We start from the raw sequence: 21,369 nt of genomic DNA, 5'->3' as shown, positions 1-21,369 counted from the left end.
CCCACTATCAATAATCAAGTTGCAAAGCTTTCCAGCAGCTGAACATCTAGTTCAAAGATATACTTATTTAGCAAATTGCTGCTGCTGGCTGGAGGGGAAAGTAATGACCATCGAATGACTAAAGGCTCACCAAGGACATCACTCTCAATCCCTTCTTCTGCCACATCATTTCGAGCTTCTAGTTGCTAGTCTTGGTCCTCAAGCAATTGCAAAAAAATTCTCTTCATTGTCAGCCTCTTGATTCTTTGCAAGATTAATTCTGCCCTCAGCCCTCTTTGAACACTCGTTGAACTTGTGGCCAAACTCGAAGCATCAGTAGCATTTCACCACTGTTTTCCCCTGACGTGCTTGGCTGTTCTACCACTATTATTGCTGGTTGGTTTGTTAGCACGCATACGGGCTGCTGTTCGACCACCTCTACTGCTGCCACCCACCTTACCATTGCTGCGTTCTGTCCCAAGCTTCATAAGCATGTTGCAGTTAACTCGTCACTCAATTTTGAGTGGAAGCTGATAGGCATCACTCACCTTGTAAGGACATTGAAAGCTTACTTGATCTTGTTTGGTCGTTTTGAGACCATTGGCATAGTGATTAACCCTTTGAGCGTTAGTTTGAGCAAGATTGCACCTCAATGAAAGCCCATGAAACTCCTAGGTGTATTCTTTAACTAACTTCCCATACTACCTCAAGTTTTGAACCCTTTGGTACAAGGTTTGCCCATAATCCCAAGGTAAGAACTAAGCCTTCAGCTTCTCTTTCATCTTGTCCCATCTCTTGATTTTCCTTTTCCCCTTGTTCTCGTGATCATTTTGATAATGTTTCTACCAAGAAGAAGAAGGTCCCTTGAGCTTTGCTCCCACAAGCTTTATTTTCTTCTCTTCCAGCACATCATTCCATTCAAAATAACTCTTCAATGCTATCAACCCAGTTCAATTATTCTTTGGTTTCCATATCATCATCAAATTCTGAAGTATTTACTTGTACACCATACTCTTTGGAATTTCGTAGAGCACATAGAATGTGATCTTCCTGTCTTGGAGGCCTTTCATTTTTACGTACAGGTGTTTCATTAAATCCTATCATTACTAGAGCTGTCAATTTCAGCCTCAGATTGCTCATTATTCCATTTCTTGCTCTTCTAAAAAAACCGCATTCATTATCACCATCATTTTGGCAGCCTCGATAACCCATAGCTTGTGTAACAAGCTGAGTAAGTTGTCTAACTAGTTCCTGTGGCTCTCCAAACATCTCAACAGTCACATATCTACCTCTAGGGCCCTTATTTCCTCTTCTACCCTTGCAGCCGTCAACCCACAAGATTGAACTTTCTCTGATACCAATTTGATGGAAATAGGTGTAGGAATAGAAGAAAAATTGAGAAATAAAGACAGATTTTATGAATAGTATTTTAGCAACCTTTTCTTGTTCAAATAGCTACTGAATCTGCAAAGTTGTAAAGAGAGTACTGCTATGATTTTAAATTCAGAAAATAAGGCAATTTCTAGGAACAATTTAATCCTCAAATTAGTACCATTTTTGGCACTGTTTTAGAACGGTATCAGTGGCTTTTTGATAGCCTCTGACACCTTTAGCAGCAATGCAGGGACTGGTAGGCATGGTAAGGTTGAATCCTCGAAAGCCAATCCTCCAAATCTTAACAACCCTAACTAATTTGGAGCTGAGCTCTGGAGAGAAATTTTCTCAAAGATAAATGCCGAAAATCCTCTTGGAAAAGCAGCTAAAGTATCTTATTATATGAGGCCTTCATCTTCAGAGAGAAGCCAACTACAATTTTGCACAACACCCTCTAAAAGCCACTTATCTTCTAAAGCCCCACCAAAAATAACTCCCATCACAAAAATACTTTGAATATTACAAAATGACCCTTCCCACCCCCCCCCCCCCCCCAAAAAAAAAGAAGAAGCTAATTTGACATGAATAAACCCCAAAATTCTGAAATTACAAAAATACCCATCACTCATGAATAACAACACTTGACATAAACGGAAAATTAAATTAAGATTGCAGAATTTCATCAGGTTACAAACTTTCTCACTTGATTCTAAATTTTTTGTTTTTATGCTACTAGATACATTATATGTACTTTAAACATATGGACTGCATTGAAGGAGTAGCATTGCCATTGTACATAATACACAATATTTGCTAGTTGCAATAACATTTGCCAACTTCAAGGTTTTAATAAATAAGTTGTTCACAATTTCTGAATGGCATCCAAAAGACTATTTTCTGCGTAGTAATATGTGTTCAATGGAGAGAAGAAGCTTTTGTAAGTTTCCTATATTAACTTTATGCCATTCAATCATATTCTATAATGTGTCTATCCAGTTCAGAGAGCTTTGTTTATCAAGCGATTAACAGCTTCTCCATATCTTTCAGCCTCTATTCTTTCACACATTGTTGGGCTTGCCATATCTAGGGACCTATTATCTCTTGTGATGCTGAAAAATATTTCAGAAAGATGCTCTGTGGTCAGTCTGAAGTTGTGAAGCAGTCAAGGGATCCATGTTCTGCAGTCCAAAGTCTTTCTTTTTAGCTGATGCATTCTGAAGATTACAAAAAATAAATCTTGTTAAGCTTTTACTGCCCTTCTTGATACAATCAATATGAAACTGCTAGTTGCTGCTGACATAATTAGAAATTTAGCTTCATTTTTTGGGAAAGAAACTAGTTGGAGAGGAGCACCAGACAAACTTCTAAGTGCTGAATACAGATCCTATTGCCACAAGGTTGATTTTTAGAAGTTGTGCATCATTTTGGTGACAAATTGTATAAGGTTCAAGGACAGATCCTTAGAGGAAAAAAGCAAAACCGAGCTATCCATCTATATCCCAAGAAGTCTAAAGGTGGAAATGGCCTTCGATAGGTACCAATGTAGTATCCATTTTCTTGGCCACAAAGTCATACACATTGGTCTTTAGAAATCCATTTACTTTTTGCATCGCAGAAATGGCAAGATCTTAAATTTCTTTTAGTGGTTTCCAAGTCATCAATACCCCAAGCAACCTATCTGCATTCAAGTGCTCGCCACCTTGTAGTTAGAAAATTCTTCATGCCCATAGAGCATAGGCTTCGTGCAAACATTCTAAAATAGGATGGACCCCCATTTTAATGGCTTCATCCCATGTTGCACTCTCATTTTTCTCCATACTTTAACCATTAAATCTAGCCCATACATATGCCAAGTTTCTTGGTAAAAATATAAACACATTGCATTGTCAATTTAGAAGCTCAAAGACAAGACAACTATGAAGCCACAGGTCTAAGGACGATTTGTACAATTGTAACTAATTGATGGACAGTAAACTTCCATTTCTATATTCTTAACATGGTCACGCTCATTATACTTTTTTATTTTTATTTTCTTTTCTTCGCTACATGCACTGAGTATACTTGTTATCTAACAGGCAACACTATGTTTGTCTTAGCGTCACCACACAAGAAACTCATTAGTCACCCTTTTAAGTTAGACATACTAGATTGTTTATGCCCAATTCACAATCCTATGACTGAGAGCATTTAGAATTATCTAGAAGTCTCAAGTCGCAAGTTCTTCTCTCTCAAAGAACTTTCTTCTCAACTTAGATTTTATGGATTTATTCATGTAATAGAAACAATATGTGTGTTACACGAATAATTTACTTCCATATATTAATTATAATATAGAAAAAAATGTGAAAATGTCCTAGCCAGCTGATTGGATTTTTGGGCATGCAACTGACACCCACATCTCCTTTGAAAGAAACCTATTTCTTGTAATCCAAATAGCCAATGATGCCACATTGCCACTGAGAAAGCACAATACTAATGCATCATGTTTCTTTGCACTTCTATTCCATGTGGTCAATGATTTTTTGTTGGCTAAGTGGTTGATAGGTTTTTCTGTCCTCTCATGCCTAAGTAAATTTGATGAAGGGTTTTCTAGAGGTCTCATTTTTGTTTCACTAAATAGTTTTTTGTTGGGCAAGTGGTTGATAGATTTTACTGTCCTCTCATACCTCAGTAAATTTTGATGAAGGTTTTTCTAGAGGTCTCATTTTTGTTTCACCACATCGTTGGATTACAGGTTCTTCTTATTCTTTTCTTTTTTTTTTTGCCTGATTTATTGTTATAGTTTTGTACACCTCCTATATCTCTTTTATGGTTTATATCTTTAACATCTCAAACCTTCCACATTACTCACGACTTCTTTCATTGACATGCTCTAACCTAATATTATATTGTGTTTCTTAGGGGGAGAGAGTGCCTCCTTCAAACATAAACATTCTCTCCCTCTCCCCCTCCTGCCCGTCCTCTCTCTCTCTTGCTTGTTCTATCTCCCTCGCACATGCACAAATGCAGATACACTAAACTGCAGAAACTCAAAGGTGTTCATTTTGTTTCAGTCATTTATTATTCACCTGGGATGCACTGATGATTATCCACATTGCTGATTATTTTACATTTGAGTTTTGACCCACTGTCTTACTAGCATGACCATGGAGTTCTGGATATCATGGACACTGTCAGATTCCTATTTCTCGTTTTATGTTTTTAAACCCTGGCTTTTTATTGTTTAAATTTGTAAGATACTGTGTCAGTTTTTGATATTTTAGAATGCTATAGGTGTTCAAGGTCTAAAGCAATGATGCATCAAGACTTAAGAAATTTCAATGCTATTAAATTGGATCTTATTCTGTCTTTCAGATTCTTATTGAGGTTGATCATCTGCTAGATGTTCCTAGTCCCTATCTACAGATCAAAGGGGTTAATAAGGAAGCAGTGGCAGCTGCTGGTTCAACACTTAAATTAGATGGCACCTATACAACAAAGGTTTTGCATTAATACTTATATTTACTGTCTATAATTTTTCATTGCTGCCAGTATATGATTCCGCAAATGTATTGCACCCACCATTCCACCTAAATTTTTATCTTTCTTCTTGTTTTCTTAGAGTTATCTTCAAATAATATTGGAAAGATTGCCAGTGCTGGAAAGAGGTTCCAATGGAATTCACAGTCAACAAGCTGCTAGGCTGCAGGAACTTGTAGAATTTATTCAATCTCAGGTATTTATTATTTTTATTGTTGTTGTTGTTGTCATTGTTGAGGGCGTTTGCTTTGTGGAAGTTTTTTACATCAAAAAGTAAATTGATGTAAAACAATATACTTAAAGTGAATAATTCTTGAAACCTTGTTGTGTTTGTGCTGTTTAAGCAGTTGTGTCAAAGTCTTCCCCTTTCGAGTTTACTAGTAAGCAGTGTTGAGCAAACCAAGAAGTGTTCCCTTTGATCAATAAAGCCTTTCTCATTCATGTGCGTTTGCATCTTCTGATGCTAGTTTATTGGGCAAAATACACTAACCTCCCCTGAATTTTGTGGAAACGATAGGAACCTATGTTGACTTACCAAATATGCCACTGGCCTCCCTTTGGCGCTGATATCTAGTAAACAGTGTTAAATAATCTTTTTTAGACAATTTTGCCCTTGTGAGACAGTGAAATCTAAGAACTTGAACAGCATTAGCGGATAAAAATTCTGACAAATGATTTTGAAAATTGGAAGGCACATCTGCACAAACAAGTTATCAGTCTTGGCATGGGCTGGGGGGGAGGGGTTTAAACCCAGCTGCTACGGTTTTCTATGTAATCATGGGTGACAATCTCACTGTAGTGAGCTTGCTGCTGCCACCTCGAACAACTAACCCAACTTGGTTTCTTTCTGATCCTGTTCTCTTTTCATTTGCAGTTATCAACCAAGCTGCCAATACCATCATCAACTTTTTGATGCTTGACGTTGGCCTGCAAACATGAGCACCATTACTCCCTTCATCTTTAATAGCCACCAAAACTGTTGATCTTGCCATCATCAGCACCAAACAAAGCCCAACTGACCCACCACCCATCACCAAATCTCAACACCAATCAATACCATACATACCCACCACCCATCGCCACCCCAACCATATCCCCTCCCCCCAAGTGGCCATCATCAGCTTGCTGTCCCTCTCTCGCCAAAATGATTGAAACCTCCCAAAACAAATACAGATCCATTTCATTGTAAGCCACTCAAATTTGAAACTTGTCTCAAATCCTTCCTTTTCAATAAATTTTAATAATAATTGTTATCACTATACAAAAACCGTTTCCTTAATAAACTCATGATTTCAATTACAAATTCGACTGTTTTCCAATCCTCCACGATGACTCATACTCCAATAGACCATGCATGAACACCCCCCCCCTGCAACTTCATCTATGTGCAGCCTCAAACCCACGCATAACTTGCATTGACCACACTGCTGCCAGGACCATCTATGCCTAACCACAAAGCCAGTCCAATGCCCTTCTGCCATATCCCAACATTGCAGCACCTTTATCACATAAATACATGGCAAAGATGATGCAGGACCAACGTCCAACTACTTAATTCTCAATTCCAATCTGAATAAAACTTGATATGTAATGGCTGTATATAAGCTTACAATGCTTCAAGGGAAAGAAAACTAAATTAAAATCTAATTCAATAAAAAATACTGGTTTTGTAAATAAAAATAACCAAGAATCTTGAAGATATTAATGAAAAATAAAATTAAAATCCTCCATATGCCAGCTGTATCCCCTCTAGTGACATAAAGAACTTGACCTCAAGTTAGGCTAAACACATGCTGTAGCTAGCATTACCCTCTCATCTTCATCCCCTGAATACTCAAGTGCATTCACGATCTGAATTTCAATGGAGTTCTTGCCAAGTGCAGGGTCTGCATCTGAATCTTTTTAGTAGTCTCTACTATGACAAAATGAGTCTTTGTAGTGCAGTGGCAATACCCTCTCATCTTCACCCCCTGAATACTCAAGTGCATTCACGATCTGAATTTCAATGGAGTTCTTGCCAAGTGCAGGGTCTGCATCTGAATCTTTTTAGTAGTCTCTACTATGACATAATGAGTCTTTGTAGTGCAGTGGCAATAAGTGTCTTTTTTTTGCCCTCAGGTGTAGCAATCCATTGGGAAGCGTTCAACCCACTTTGAGTCGGGCAGCTTGGCAGGGGCTGGGAGTGGCTTATTGGAAAAAAACATCTTATAGTTATCCCTCCAATACTTGTTCCTTCTCTAAGCATTACAAGCAAAGGCAGCTGCTTGATCCACAGAATGAAAGTCGTAGGATAGTAGCTCAATGCGTAGGCCATCATGAAATCCCCAAGGTATGGAATGATGCGTTGTTGTTTGTCTTCATCAAAAAAACATTAGGCAATTAATTTGCGAAACTTAAGCGTGTATTTATCAACATCTTTGTCTTGTTGGGTCAAGGCAGTGAAGGCACACAACTTGAACCACATTTCTCCTTCCTGATTGATTAGAATGAATTTTTCCTCCATCTTATGCCCGCATAAAGTTCCACTCAGTAATTGGAGCTTGCTTCCAAAGTCCACAGTGATGAGCAAGACTATGCCAATGAGTACACACAAGGCCCTTGAGATAGAGAACAGCCATAGCAACCTTCTCTTCCAAGTGGACACGTCAATGAGTAAAGATGTTTTTAATTTGGTTGAGCAAATGAAAGAGTAGAGCCAGGTCACCCTAATCGGTGAACTCAGGAAAAGCAACCCTGATTCCATAATGCAGCTTGCTGGGAGTTTGTGTTGGAGGAGGCAGAATATTATGGCTGCAAACATTTGTATTGCTATCAGCTTCCTTCAATGACTCTCTTTTGTTTTTCAGTCCAATCAAGGATAGAACAAGAGAGGGGATGTGTGATGCTCAAATTTAGAGTTCATTTGACTTTTAGAGAGTAGCAATCTGAGTGATCAATTCTTGGATCTGCCTGACTGTCCTTTCTAATCAAACATTTGACTCACTTTATGAACAAGAAGATCAGATCAAATTGGTCCTTTTCCACCATCTGTCTTTTGTGCTCTTTTTTGGCTGGTTCAAACTGGTCTGGTCTGGTCCGGCCTGCTCCAGTTGAACTGTTTTGGTTCAGGTTGGACTGGTTCTGGCTGAACTGGCTTCATACTTATATGTATCTTAATGAAATTAGGGCCTGCTTCTTTGATGGATGATCAAGACTGCTCCATCTCTGCTTTTGAAGCCATGGTTGTGGTGAATGAAGCCAACTTCAACAAGTTGCGAAGTAAGGTCAACGGCAACAAACTGCTGAGCTGACAATGATGTTGGTAGCTCTAGTGAGGGAGATTGAGGTGATCAAGGCGTCAGCATTGGATGAAAGTGAGAACCTTTGTTCTTGCGTTAGTGGTGATGCCATGGCTGAACATTTGCAGGGCTCAAACTTCGTTCCAAATGTGAGAAGTTTTGATGAATTGATGCTGATGATGATGAGGAACTTGATGACAACGACAAACTCAAGGCGATGACAACAATATGGAGCACCAGGGAATTCAGGAATCATGGCGGCTGTAGCTACCTGACAAAGAAGAAGATGAAGCCCTTTGATGGCTTTGAAGGGATTGAACTGTGGCTGCAATTTTTTTTTTTAATGTGCTGTCACTGTTGTTAAAGGGATGGAGAGATGGTGGAGGGAACAATGGTGGTAGACGTTGAATGATGGTGGTGGTGGTGATGGCAGCGGATACAAGGTGCGATTCAAGTCGAAACCACGAACCCCACAAGCTTAAGTTAAAAGTTAAAACTCATAGACAACCCTATCAAACACCGACTGCGGTGGCAATTTGAGTTTAAATTGCAAACTCTGTCAAATAACACTGACAGCAATTTCGGACGGATACCACTTGATGCTGGACCAAATGTCCGACAACTTATTCCTCAATTCCAATATGAAGAAAACCTAGTACAGAAGGGCCTTTTAGGCTTACAATGCTTGAAGAGAAAGGATAAAATAAAACCTAGATAAATCAAAATAACGGTTCCCAAGATAAAAATAACCTAGAATCTTGAAGATGTTACCCTAATAACAGTACCGTAAAAGAAATGAAATATTAAAAAAAAAAATTTCCTCCATAAACCAGCTTCATCAAAGGATCTCTACCCAGACATACCATTGCCATCACCCTCATTCAGCCTCATACCCCTCTTGCACATTTCTGGCCCACTTGGAAAGAAAGGAGTAGGAGAGTTTAAAATTTCTATCACTGTTCCGGATCAGTAGAGGTAGTGGATTACTGCAGTCACCAGCTGGCATAGTGAGTTGTAGTGAATGAAAACAATGTAATTCTTGATTTCTTTGACACCTAAAGGGTGGTTGACTATCTCTACTCCAGGTTGGCATCCCCTTGATGCCATTTTAATAAATTTCCTTTTACCGATAAAAAATTAAAAAGAAAACAATCCCTCCCTCCCCCACCCCCTCAACCAACACCCCCCCCCCCCCCTCCAAAATATATATATATATATATTTTGGGAGAATTGGCAACCCCAACTCATTTCTATCTTGCTGAGACACGCACCACACACACACACACACACGCAGTGGAATGGCGCCAACTGAAGGGACTATATGACATTTTATCAATTAACCTCAAAAGTAAAAAAATGGTCTGAAAATTTAAAATATTAGCAGGTTGCCCATATTTGTAGTCTGATTGTCTACTGTCGATAGCATCACTAAAAAAAAATAATATAAAGGTAAGTTTGTAGTAGTTTCAAAATGTCATGGAGATCTTGGTCTCTTTGATAAAACTCCCGGGGGGGGGGGGTTATTTGTTGATTTACCTGTTATCTGACTATACCAATATTCTTGGATTGTGCCCTGGAGACGTGGGCCCAATGAATCAGCTAGTAAAGGTAAGAGATACATAATTCAAATCTTACCTATTAAAAGAAGTATCCTTGGATACTCAACATAATGCAGTTCTAATTATTAGCTCAAAATTAAGTCAGTGGACAATTTTGTTGTTGATCAAGGTAGTGCTTCAAGTATATTAAGGGAGTCTCTTCTAACAATTACCCTGTCTAAGCAGTCATTAATGGAGATATCATGTGGCTGGGTGATCATAAATCTCTTTGAACTAAAAATGTAATAATATAACATAGAATTTTTTTTTGTGTGAAAATGATTTTTTTGAACAGATGTAGTAATTGATAAATAAATAAAAGTTTTGTTTTGACTGATCTCACAAGACATAATCCAGATGCTGACCACCGCTGACAGGAGCTGATAGAAAAATGGGATTGTTGACTTGTTTGGAAAAATTATAAACTTTTCTGAATCTATTGCTTAAAAGCAGAAAGGAGGACTTAATTGGGAGAAACCAAACTATAACCATAACCACAAACCTACCTTGTTCAGAAGAATATAAAAATAGGGTAAAAAAAAATAGAAAAGGGGCCAAACATGAGTGAAAAATCTCTAAATTTGAGCTTGCTTGCATGAGTGTACGACAACAAGAAGAAGCTGTAAGTCCCACTAGGTGGGGTCGGCTACTTGAATCCTTTTCCACCAATTCATCCAATCAAGAGCATTTTCCTCTATTAGATTGGGTTATTAAATTCGTCCTCATTACCTCATTTGAAGTTATTTTAGGCCTACCCCTACGCCTTGTCATGCCATAAACAATGACTAACTCACTCCTCTTCATAGGTGTTCTACTAGGCCTGTGCTTCAAATGCCCAAACCATCTAAGCTGCACCTTCCTTATTTTGTTTTCAACTGGTGTTTACCTAAATTATTGCATATATACTCATTTCTTAATTTATCTTTTAATGTTAAACCACTCAACCACTTTAACATTCGCATTTCAACAACTTTTACTTCTTGTACATGTTTCTTAGTTGCCCAACATTATGAACCAAGCTGCCTTACAACAGTCTTATAGAACTTTTTTTTTAATTTTAAGGGTATTCTACAATCACACAACACACCTAACACACTCCTCCACTTTGCCCAACTTGTTTTAATTTTATGTACTACATCTTCTTCAATTTCCTATTTTATCTTGCATAATAGATCCAAGATATCTAAATCTATTAGTGCTATTAATCTCTTGATTATCAAGTTTAATCTTCTCTCTGTTGCTACTTCTAACATTACTGAAATTATATTTCATATATTATGTTTTATTCTTACTTATCCTAAACCTTTTAGATTCTAATGTGGCTCTTCAAAGTTTTAGTTTAGATTTCACTCCACTCCTATTATCATCAATCAACACAATATCATTTGCAAACAACATACACCAAGGGATCTCATTTTGGATATTCATAGTAAGGTCATCAATTACTAAATTAAAAAGATAAGGATTCAAAGTAGAACCTTAATGTACACCTATTATGATTGGAAAATCTCTAGATTCCCGTCCTATAGTCTTAACGCTTGTCACTACTCTATCAAACATATCTTTAATGACCTCAGTATATCTACTGCAAATCCCCTTCTTTTCTAAGACCCACCAAAAAACTTTCCTAAGTACGCTATCATATGTTTTTTCTAGGTCAATAAAAATCATATGCAAGTCCTTCTTTTCCCTAAACTTTTTTATTAAACTTCTTAAAAGATAAATAGCTTTTGTTGTTGATCTCTCATGCATAAAATCAAATTGATTTTCTGAAATCTTGGTTTCTAGTCTTATTCTATATTCAATTACCTTTTCCCATAATTTCGTTGTATGACTCATAATCTTAATTCCACGATAGTTATTGTAGTTTTGAATATTGCCTTTGTTTTGTATAAAAGAACTAACATACTTTCCTTCATTCTTCTGGCATTTTTTTTTAGTTTTATGATAGTGTTGAATACATTAGTTAACCAAATATTTCCTTTATCCCTAAACGTTTCCAAATTTCGATTGGTATTTTATTCAGTCCTATAGATTTCCCACTTTTCATCTTTTTTAATGTCATCTTAACTTCAAGGACTCTAATTTTGCAAATAAATCTCCTACTTTTAGCCTTCTCCTCATTTGCCACTTCCAAGTTTAATTTTTCATTTTAGTTTTTGTAAACAACTTATCAAAGTATCTTCGTCACCTCTCTTTCATGTCTTCTTCTCTAATTAAAACGTTATCATTCTTGTCCTTTGTACATTTTACATTTCCTAAATCTTTTTATTTTCTTTCTCTAGCTCTAGCAAGTTTTAAAATGTCTTTTTATCCTTCTTTTGTATCTAGGTTAATATATAAAGTATAATAAGCTCTATGTTTAGCTTCGCTAATAATTTTTTTTTTCTTTTTTTTCTCACTTTTTATATTTTTCAAGATTTTTATGTTTTTACAATTTTGCCATGTTTTAAATCAAATTCTTTTTGTCTTAAGGGCTTTTTGGACTTCTTGACACCCCCCCCCCCCCACCAACTTTCTTTACAACCTAAGTATCTTCCTTTGGGCTCACCTAAAATCCCTTTTGCTATCCTTACGATAGAATTGGTGATTTTATTCCAAACAATATTTGCATCTACCTTAACCCCCTACTATCCAATCACACTCTTTAATCATTTTATCTTTGAAATTGTACTATATTATCTCCCTTCAAGTTCCACCATCTAGTCCTCTTGCGTTGATTACTTCTCTTCCTTCTTTTAATATGTATATCTAATACTAAGACTCTATGTTGTAAAACTTTCACATGGGATAGATTTAAAGTTCTTACAAGAGAGGCGACCCCCCTCCTAGTAAAGAAAAAATCTATTTGACTTTTATTATACTCACTCTTGAAAGTTATGAAGTGTTCTCCTCTTTAAGCAAGTATTCAATATAACCAAATCGTAAGATATGACAAAATCTAAGATTGTATCATCAGCCTCATTTTTTTTCTCCATATCCATGCCTCCATGTATCCTCTCACATCCTATATTATCCTTTCCAATGTGACCATTCAAATCAACTCCTGTGCATGTATTTTCAGATGTTGGTATCTTTTGTATAATACTATCAATATCTTTCCAAAATTGTCTTCTAAAATTTTTTTCTAAGCCTATTTGGGGAGCATACACACTAATGATGTTTACTATTTCTAGGCTATAAGTTATCTTGATTTTAACGATCCTATCCCCTATTCTTTTAACATCTACTACATTATCTTTTAGGTCTTTGTCTACAATAATTCCACCCTATTTTTATGTTTGTATTTACTAGTATACCGAAGTTTAAATCCTAATTTTTCAATTTCTCTAGTTTTCTTTCCCACCCATTTTGTCTCTTGAAGGCAGATGAAGTTAATTTTCCTTTTAAACATTATTTCCACTATTTCCATACTTTTGCTCGTAAGAGTCCCTATATTCCAAGTTGCTGATCTAGTATTAGTTTCTTGTGATAACTTATTAACCCTCTCCCTTCTAGAGTAACTTGATCTATTCCCTTGACCTAGGTGAGTTTGGTAAGAATTCATGATAATAGAGGGTACAATAAAAGCCCTAGGTGAATTTGCTTGCATGGGTGTGATTTGTCCAAATATTGCCCTCCTATTATTACTATTTCTGAGTGAATTGGTGATGATAATGGTGTTGAAAGATGTCATGTGAGGACATAGGGAGGCGTTGGGAGGGGTTTAGGTTTATGAGGAAGCTGAGGCAATTGAAGGAGAATTTGAAAATTTGGAATAAAGAGGTGTTTGAGGATGTTATAATTAGAAAAGGCAACTTCTTTAGTGAGTTGAATTTTTTTGACATAAAGGAAGAGAAGACTAACCTTTCATGAGAGTGAGGAAGTTCAATAGAATTTCTTTGAAAAATGAATTGGAAGAGGTGATCTTTAAGGAAGTGAGGAGTTGGAGGCGAAAGACCAAATTTAAATGGATCAAACAAGGAGATTGTAATAATGATTTCCTCCATAGGCTACCTCATCATAAATCATGAAAATTTTGATTAGGGAGTTGGAGGTTCGAGGAGGAAGAATTGTAAATGACCTTGATAGAATGGCTTTTGAGATCTCTAATTTCTTTGATAATCTTTATTTTGAAGAAGAGAGTTTTATACTGATGGTTGACAATTTAGAGTGGGATCCCATCTCTAGAAATCATATGCATTGGTTAAGAGACCTTTTGAGGAGGAGGAGGTGAACGGGGAATTTTTTGGGATGGATAGGGATAAGGCTATTGGAGTACTATTAAGGATCATTTGCTTATAGTATGTCATGAATTGTATGGGAATGAGAAATTTTGAGTAAGAGCATTAACTTTACTTCCATTACCGTAGTGCCTATGAAATCAAGATATATTAAGATAGAGGACTTTAGACCTATTGGCCTAGACTCTAGTGTTTATAAGATTGTAACCAAAGCTTTAGCTAATAGGTTGAGTAAGGTGCTTGATAAGACCATTTCAACAGCTTAGAGTGCTATTGTCGTTTTTTTTTTTTTTTTTTTTTGGGGGGGTGTAGACAAATAGTGGATGCCAATTTGGTGGCCAATGAGGTGGTGGAGGATTATTTGAAGGAGGAATAAGAGGGGATTCATATTGAAATTGGATTTGAGAAGGCTTATGATGGAGTGAGTTGGAGTTTTTTGGATAGTATTTTTGCTAGAAAGGGATTGTTTGTCCAATGTGTGGTTCTCTATTGTTGTGAATGGAAAACTCCCTCCGTCATCCCTTTCACTCTGGGGTGATCTTATAGTTCTTTTTAAGGCTTCTAGAGGCATTAGACGAGGGGACCCACGCCCCATTTATGTTGTAGTAATTGATATGTTGAGTAGAATGGTGGATAGGGCTTCAAATCAAGGGTTGGTGAAAGGTTTGGAAGTGGGGAGAGAGTGTGTGGTGGTTTCTCATCTTCACTTTGTGGATGATACTATTTTTTTTCTAGAAGATCATAGGCCTTCTTTCATATGTATTTTGGGTATCCTCCATGTTTTTAAGACCGTGTCAGGACTTAAAATAAATATGAGGAAAAATGATTTAGCAAATATAAATGTACCTATTGAATGAGCTAGTGAGTGTTCTTCTAATGTGGGATGTGGTCTTTCGGATTGGCCTGTGACCTATTTAGGGGGTCCCTTTGGGTGGTAACTCAAGATCTGTAGAGTTTTGGAATTGATGGTGTATGGGTGGCCAAGCGGCTAGATGGTTGGAAGAGGATACTTTTTTTCCTTGGGAGCAGAATTACCCTCATTCAGGCTTGTTTATCTAGCATCCCCATATACTATTTGTCATTTTTTAAAATTCTAGCAGGGATTGCTAATAAGATTGAGAAAATAATGAGAGATTTCTTTTGGTCAAGAGGTGGGGGTTTTGGGATAATTTAGTTAGGTGGGATGAGGTCTATAGGTCTGAAAAGGACGGAGGGCTATATCTTGCAAATTTGGTGTGTAAATACATCAGTCTCCTAGCTAGATGGTTATGGAATTTTCCCTTAGAAGATCATTCCGTTTGGCATAAAGTGATTAAAAGTAGGCATGGGTTGGATGTGAATGGGTGGGATACCACTGTTAGTTTGTGATGTTTCTTCGAAGAGTCCATTGAAATCTATTTCTCAAATTTATCCCACTACTCACATTAATTTTGTTGTGGGGAGGGGTTCTTGGATTCATTTTTGAAAAGATTCTTGGTTGGGGAATGATGTTCTATCCACCTCTTTTCCTTGCCTCTTCTGATTGTGCTCAAGGCAAGATAGTATGATATATATACATATATACATTTTTTGTGGTGGATTTGGGTAGTCCTCTGCCTTCTTGGAACTTTCATTTCAGAAGATCACTAAATGATAGCAAGATGATGGAACTTTCCTTCTTTTTGTTATTGACTAACTGTCATCTTTCTTCAAATAAGGATACATGGTCCTGGGCTTTGGGCCATTCAGTGGTTTATTCTTGTAAATCCTTTTTCAAGTTTTTGACTCCTTCCAACTCTTGTTTTCCTCTATTTTCATGTATTTGGAAGGCCAAAGCTCCCCCAAAGATTAAGGCTTTCATTTGGGTGACTCTGCTTAATAAAATCAATACTAATAATCTATTGCAAATTAGGAGATCTTTGATGGACTTACCTTCTGATGTTTGTGTGCTTTGTTATTTGAATTCTGAGTCGGCTTCTCATTTGTTATTGCGCTGTGATTTTGCTTTGAGCATTTGGAATAATTTATTTGACGTGTTGGGAGAAGCTTTGGTTTGCCCACCGACAGAGGATTGAATGTTAGCTATCTATTTTGAGGGTTTCAGAAGAAGAAAGGAAAGGACTACTCTGTGGAAGTGTGGAATCATTGCAGTGCTGTGGGGTCTATGTTTGGAGCATAATGGACATATTTTCTCGAGGATAAAATTGAGCAGGCAGATGGTGTGGGAGAAGATTCATTATGTGGCTTTTATGGTGCATTGGCTCTGGTTGCTTTAAGGAAGTGAGCTTTTCAGAAATTCAGCAAGATTGGAGAAATTTTTTGCCTTGATATTTCAAAGTATTTTTTATTTTTAGTTTCTTTTTTATGGATTTTTCCAGAATTTTGATGAGGGATGTCTTATTCTTCTCTTTGTAAATTCTTCTTTTTCTAATGAAGTATTTTCTTTTGCAATTAAAAAAAAATGTCATGTGAGGCAGCATGTGCATGGATTCCTTCATTTGTTGTCAACTCATGAAACTACTGAATGATAGAATGAAGCTAATAATTTTTTAAAAAGGAGTGCGGAAATGTGCAATTAATTATGGTGTACTGAAAATGCTAGATGTGAAATTGATTCTTTTAGTGTCTTTGAGGTTTTTCTCCTTTCCAGATGTTTTAGCATTTGGCTGTCAATTTATTGAAAAAATAAAATAAAATTGATGTAAGCATTCATGCACACAGAAGGTAGAAGATTACAGCTAAATATTCAACTACTATATTTTGAAGAATCCATGTGAAGAAAGGGGCATGGATATTGTGTTAGGTGCATCCATAGCCATATTTTGTTCATCAGGCAGTACAAGTGTCAAGGTGAAAGTAGACATACAACAGCTGCTTCTATTAGGGGAACAACACAAGTAATAGATGATATGGCAACTATTATGCCACTTCTATGCAAGCTGTTGCATGAGTATATGACTATCCTCCCTGTGTTACAATGAAATCTCCAATCAGCATGCTTAAAATTTGGCAGAATGTGTGCGCTTTTGCATTAAAAAAAAAAAAAAAACATAATTGACTGAGCATGAGGCCTAATTTTATTTGTCTAGTTGCATTCTCGAAAAGTTCCATTGTAATAACATGGTGTGGACAAACAGGGTTGCAGTTCAGCTTCAGAATCTTCACCCAGTAGGGGAGTATCTCCACTTGAAGGTGTAATTGAAGAGATGCAGTGTAGGATCAAAAGGCTTGAGCGGTGGCATACGATCAACACAGTACTTTCAATGCCCTTTTCGTCAATATTACCACTTGAGTTCTATCACTGTCCATAAATATTGGGCTGTTTTTAAGCCAACTGATTTATGTAATTACTTTTCTGCCAGGTGTTGTGGACTTTTCTGCTGTCTGCCTTTGTTGGTTATTCACTCTACCAAAAGAAGCGGCAATGATGCATGTTTTTTTTTCTATTTCTAAATAAATAGAGGTATCTCTTACAGGAAGAGTTCCTTCAGTCGATCAAAAAGTTATTTTTTATTTTTCCCTCTTTTTGTTTTAGTTTAGTTTTAGTTTTGTTTTGTTTGTTTTTGCTTTTTTTTTTTTCTTTATATTTTTGTATAAGGGGGAGGGGAGGGTTTAAAAAAATGATGTGAGTAGTGCTTGACGCCTTACCAGGCTGATTATACAACTTTAACGATCTTCTTCATACACATTATTCAAAAGGCTTTGACATGACCCACTGCAGAAAGCAAACAAACCAGCAGCAGCCAAAAGATTTGGACGCAACTCATTAAATTGCGAAACCTCAACTTTGTTGAGATTTCAAAATTCAAATAAATAGCCAACAGTAAGTGTAACCACAGGTATAAATTTTCAGGCCGATACTTGGGAGTTGAATCCGGCCTTGGCCGAAAATGTGGCCTACAATCCTAAGGAACCTGGTGTCTGGCTGTGTCATTGTGTTTGCTGGGTCCATGACACCACAGCATTATCCTTCTCAATTTTTCCAGAAAGACTTCAAGACAGCAGGCAAGGGCTGTGTGGCAGTGGCTCTACCGAAAGAATGAAAACCCTCCATTTATCGCATTTGCTCATTTTCAAAAGAACAATACTTTGTTATGAAATTGAATCGTCTCTTTTTTAAGTAAAAGCTGAATTGCACCTATTATCTGTGAAAATCTGGTGACTATAATGTAGGCATGCAATGGAGTAAAAACCAGTAAATGACAAAAAAATGGTCTTCCATTGAAGGCTGTATGGGTAAAATATACAAATGATGGATCCCTGGATACAGATGGGGTAGGCCAGACCATCCCGTAGGCATGCAATAGCTTAAGTGACATGCAATAGAAATGTTTTCCAAATGTAAATAAATTTTCATAAGCTCTACAATATACGCTTCAACACTGTTGTCACCATGTCTGGAGATAATCAAAAGTTTAAAGCAGCAAAGGAAACGCCCTCTAATTTAGGATTCCTTGAATCTTCCAGAAGTAAGCAGCAATTGCAAGTAGGATGACGAGTAAGACAACCCACAAGTTCAAGCCTGCAAATGATTAAACCTTTTAGACAAATAGATATTAAAAACGCATTGTCAGCCGCATAATGCTTGCATATGCAAATGGTAAAACCTCCTGGTACCAAATGGTGCCAGATTCAGGGAAATGCCGGAGGTATAGAATTTCTCATAAATCTCTTCCCACTAAACCACTCATTTACCTCAATATCTTAAACCTCACTTTCTAGGTTTCTCAATTAATCATTATTTCCCTGTCCTCATAATTTGAGCATAGGCCCTTCCATCTCAGTATGATTTTGATCCCAGGCCTGCTATCTCAGCCTCGCACTTGTACATTTAATAGCACAACAATTTACAACTTTTGGTCACTAAAGTACAAAATAAATGTAATAAAATGTAAGTATAGAATGAGTAAATATGCCAGTAACTTGTCTATTATCCCCTGCACACATTTTGGCCATTTTAATGGTTCCTTCATAGCTATAACACTTCCCAAGTTTGGACAACAGACTTTGTCCATTATTTGAACCCTACCAGTTTCCAATGGGATGTTTTCTAGCACTACAAGTTCAATCAGAAAGCAACACAGAAGCATACCATTTTTCTTATTAAGAATTAAGGTCACTCTTGCACTTGAGTCCATGGATGCAGAAGCCAAAGCCCTGTTTCAAAAGCCACATGCAGCAATATCAAGAAGAATCCATGGAGTGGAAGTATTGCAGCCCAAGCTTTGGACAGAATGTGGATAAGTTGGACAAATACCTTGAATCTTCGGAAAATGCCAACGTTGTAACAATGCCAAGATGGGCTTTTCTAATCAAAGTCTGTGCCCGCATGTTGGTTGAATTGATAATTAAAATGTCTCCTTGAATTGTCCCACTGTATGTTGGCAGACCACAAAGGAAACAAAAGTAACTGAACTGCTCTCATGGACGTGTTTGCCAAATATTTCAATGTTCAGTAATAAAATAAGAACATTTGCTCCTTGTGATATGAAGGAGGCCTCATTACAAAATCATGGAATGTCTTGAAAGCAAAGATGTGTTAACATTTCTGGACTACTAGAGACGTTAATCGTTATTGAATGAAAATTTTTGACACTCTAGAGAAGATTATTTCCCATCACCATGTCAATATGCACAAAGGCTCTGAAATTGTTATCAAATGGATGCATTCCAGCATATGCTCAGAGAGGTAGATCAAATAATAGAAAGTCACTGATCTACATAAATTTTTCCTCCAAAAAGTGGTTAGAATTCAAGTGTTTCTAATAATAGCTCCAGGTAAGACTCTAAAAGCATTACCAGAGACTTCCTGAATGGGGATGTTGGTTGAAAAATGAAAACAGTGGGCTCAATTATACTTCCTAGGTGCTGAATTCATTTTGCTTTAGTTGGAATATGCAAATGCATGTCAACCAGTTCCCAAGCCTGGAAACCAATATGCTAAGAATCTTTACATTGCAAGGAGCTTTCCATCAGCTGAAACATTGAAGGCAGAAACTGGGTCACGGACTATTTGCTTTGAACCTATCCTCTTCCATGAAGTTGTGTTCCACGTCACAATACTTCCTCCCTGACCTGGGTAGAACAGACAATATAAACAAGGTCTTTTAAGTCTTAGCATGTTGTCACCTACCTTGGCCTATGCATGACTATTCAAATGCTTCTCATAATTATTACACAGAGAAGACAATAATAGAGAGCAAAAAAAAAAAACAGATAGTGGTGGGGGGGGGGGGGGGGGGGGGAGGTGTTCTGATATTAATATACCTCGCATCACAGTGGTATACAGAACTTGATTCATATTGCTGTTTTGAGAAAATCTGCAGAAGCCAAAAACCTCATCCTGGACGGAAAAAAATATGAAATTCATTTAGATGAAAACCAAGGGAAGAAAGAGGAACAACTGGAATACCGAAGGAGCTTCAGGAATTTAACCAAAGAACAGAACAAGAAAAAAGAAGTCGTGCGTTGAGTCAAATCTGGTGGTCCCACCCCACAAAGATATCTAGGCCTATTGAGTTCATTGAATGAACCATACCATAATAATACGACTGCCAAGTGCATCTGCTTGAGGAAAATATGGTTATTACTTTGTACTACAAAGTACAAATTAACAGCTCTGACCCAGATATCAACTATGCAAAAACGATTACTCTTAAGCAAATGAGAAGCCCTTTCATAAACTTATGGTCTTTCCCACTGTAAAAATAAAAAATAAAAAATAAAAAAAGAATCAATTACTCACATTTTCCTTCGGTAAAGAAGCTACAAGTGTTGATGATGTTGCGTCCCAAACCCTACAAGGGCCACCACTACCCAAGGAAGCAAGAAATTTCCCATCTGGGCTGCAAAAAATAACATAACTAAACCACATCAACATAAGCACATAAAAAAAGAAGCACAACTAATATCAAACTTACAGGTCAGGAATTAAAATTATTTGGTACTATTATCAACCTGAAGTCTAAATCCTTCACTGCTGTATAAACATCTGATTGATCAAGAATAATTTCCATGCTAGGCCACTTCAAAACCCTTAATTTTCCATCCTGTACTGCATAAAAATTAAAGCATCATATAACACACAGTTCTGATAAAATTGAAATTTGCTTTAAGAGAAAGTAAATTTCCAAATTTTTTGGCTGCCATACAAAATTGTCAAACACATACCAAGTAAAATAAAGATCTATCTACAGCTATATTGGTGGCTTTGATCAAAAGACATGCCGATATTTATATGATGGGGAGATAAAGCCCAAATTACCTCTGCGAAACTATGCACTAAATTTTGTGTCTAGGCATGGGGTCATCCCAAGGACAAAAATTTTTAATTTGGATGAAAATTTTGAGGGTCTCAATTTATGGAAATTTCAATTTCAATTTAAAGAACCCAAATGAAGGTTGGTACCATAAAATGCA

The 21,369-nt window shown here is 36.9% G+C and overlaps 2 protein-coding genes across 7 annotated transcripts in view; one reads left to right on the top strand and one right to left on the bottom strand.

Annotated features, from left to right (window-relative positions):
- The window catches only part of LOC131154336 (inorganic pyrophosphatase TTM1), a 63,846-nt gene extending 46,188 nt beyond the window's left edge, over nucleotides 1-17,658 (top strand). For 3 of the 5 annotated variants that reach the window (XM_058107034.1, XM_058107035.1, XM_058107037.1), the window contains exons 23-26: nucleotides 4,708-4,833; nucleotides 4,955-5,068; nucleotides 17,088-17,204; nucleotides 17,313-17,658. In XM_058107034.1, coding sequence (XP_057963017.1) covers nucleotides 4,708-4,833; nucleotides 4,955-5,068; nucleotides 17,088-17,204; nucleotides 17,313-17,378 — 423 coding nt within the window. In that variant the 3' untranslated portion in view covers nucleotides 17,379-17,658. Of the gene's footprint in view, nucleotides 1-4,707; nucleotides 4,834-4,954; nucleotides 5,069-6,990; nucleotides 7,202-16,054; nucleotides 16,413-17,087; nucleotides 17,205-17,312 lie in introns of those variants that run through there. The other 2 variants (XR_009136424.1, XM_058107036.1) reach the window with 2 other exon arrangements.
- Nucleotides 17,659-18,150: 492 nt separating this feature from the next.
- LOC131153327 (SEC12-like protein 2) overlaps nucleotides 18,151-21,369 on the bottom strand; it is a 42,293-nt gene continuing 39,074 nt past the window's right edge. The window contains exons 4-10 of one of the 2 annotated variants that reach the window (XM_058105554.1): nucleotides 20,908-20,999; nucleotides 20,696-20,795; nucleotides 20,218-20,293; nucleotides 19,905-20,025; nucleotides 19,208-19,324; nucleotides 19,043-19,107; nucleotides 18,151-18,472 (exon numbers count right to left, since the gene is read on the bottom strand). In XM_058105554.1, coding sequence (XP_057961537.1) covers nucleotides 18,390-18,472; nucleotides 19,043-19,107; nucleotides 19,208-19,324; nucleotides 19,905-20,025; nucleotides 20,218-20,293; nucleotides 20,696-20,795; nucleotides 20,908-20,999 — 654 coding nt within the window. In that variant the 3' untranslated portion in view covers nucleotides 18,151-18,389. Of the gene's footprint in view, nucleotides 19,108-19,207; nucleotides 19,325-19,904; nucleotides 20,026-20,217; nucleotides 20,294-20,695; nucleotides 20,796-20,907; nucleotides 21,000-21,369 lie in introns of both variants that reach the window. The other variant, XM_058105553.1, reaches the window with a different exon arrangement.

Source organism: Malania oleifera, chromosome 4, assembly GCF_029873635.1.
Source record: "Malania oleifera isolate guangnan ecotype guangnan chromosome 4, ASM2987363v1, whole genome shotgun sequence".
Lineage (NCBI taxonomy): Eukaryota > Viridiplantae > Streptophyta > Magnoliopsida > Santalales > Ximeniaceae > Malania > Malania oleifera.
This window is presented reverse-complemented; position numbering and strand designations above follow the sequence as displayed.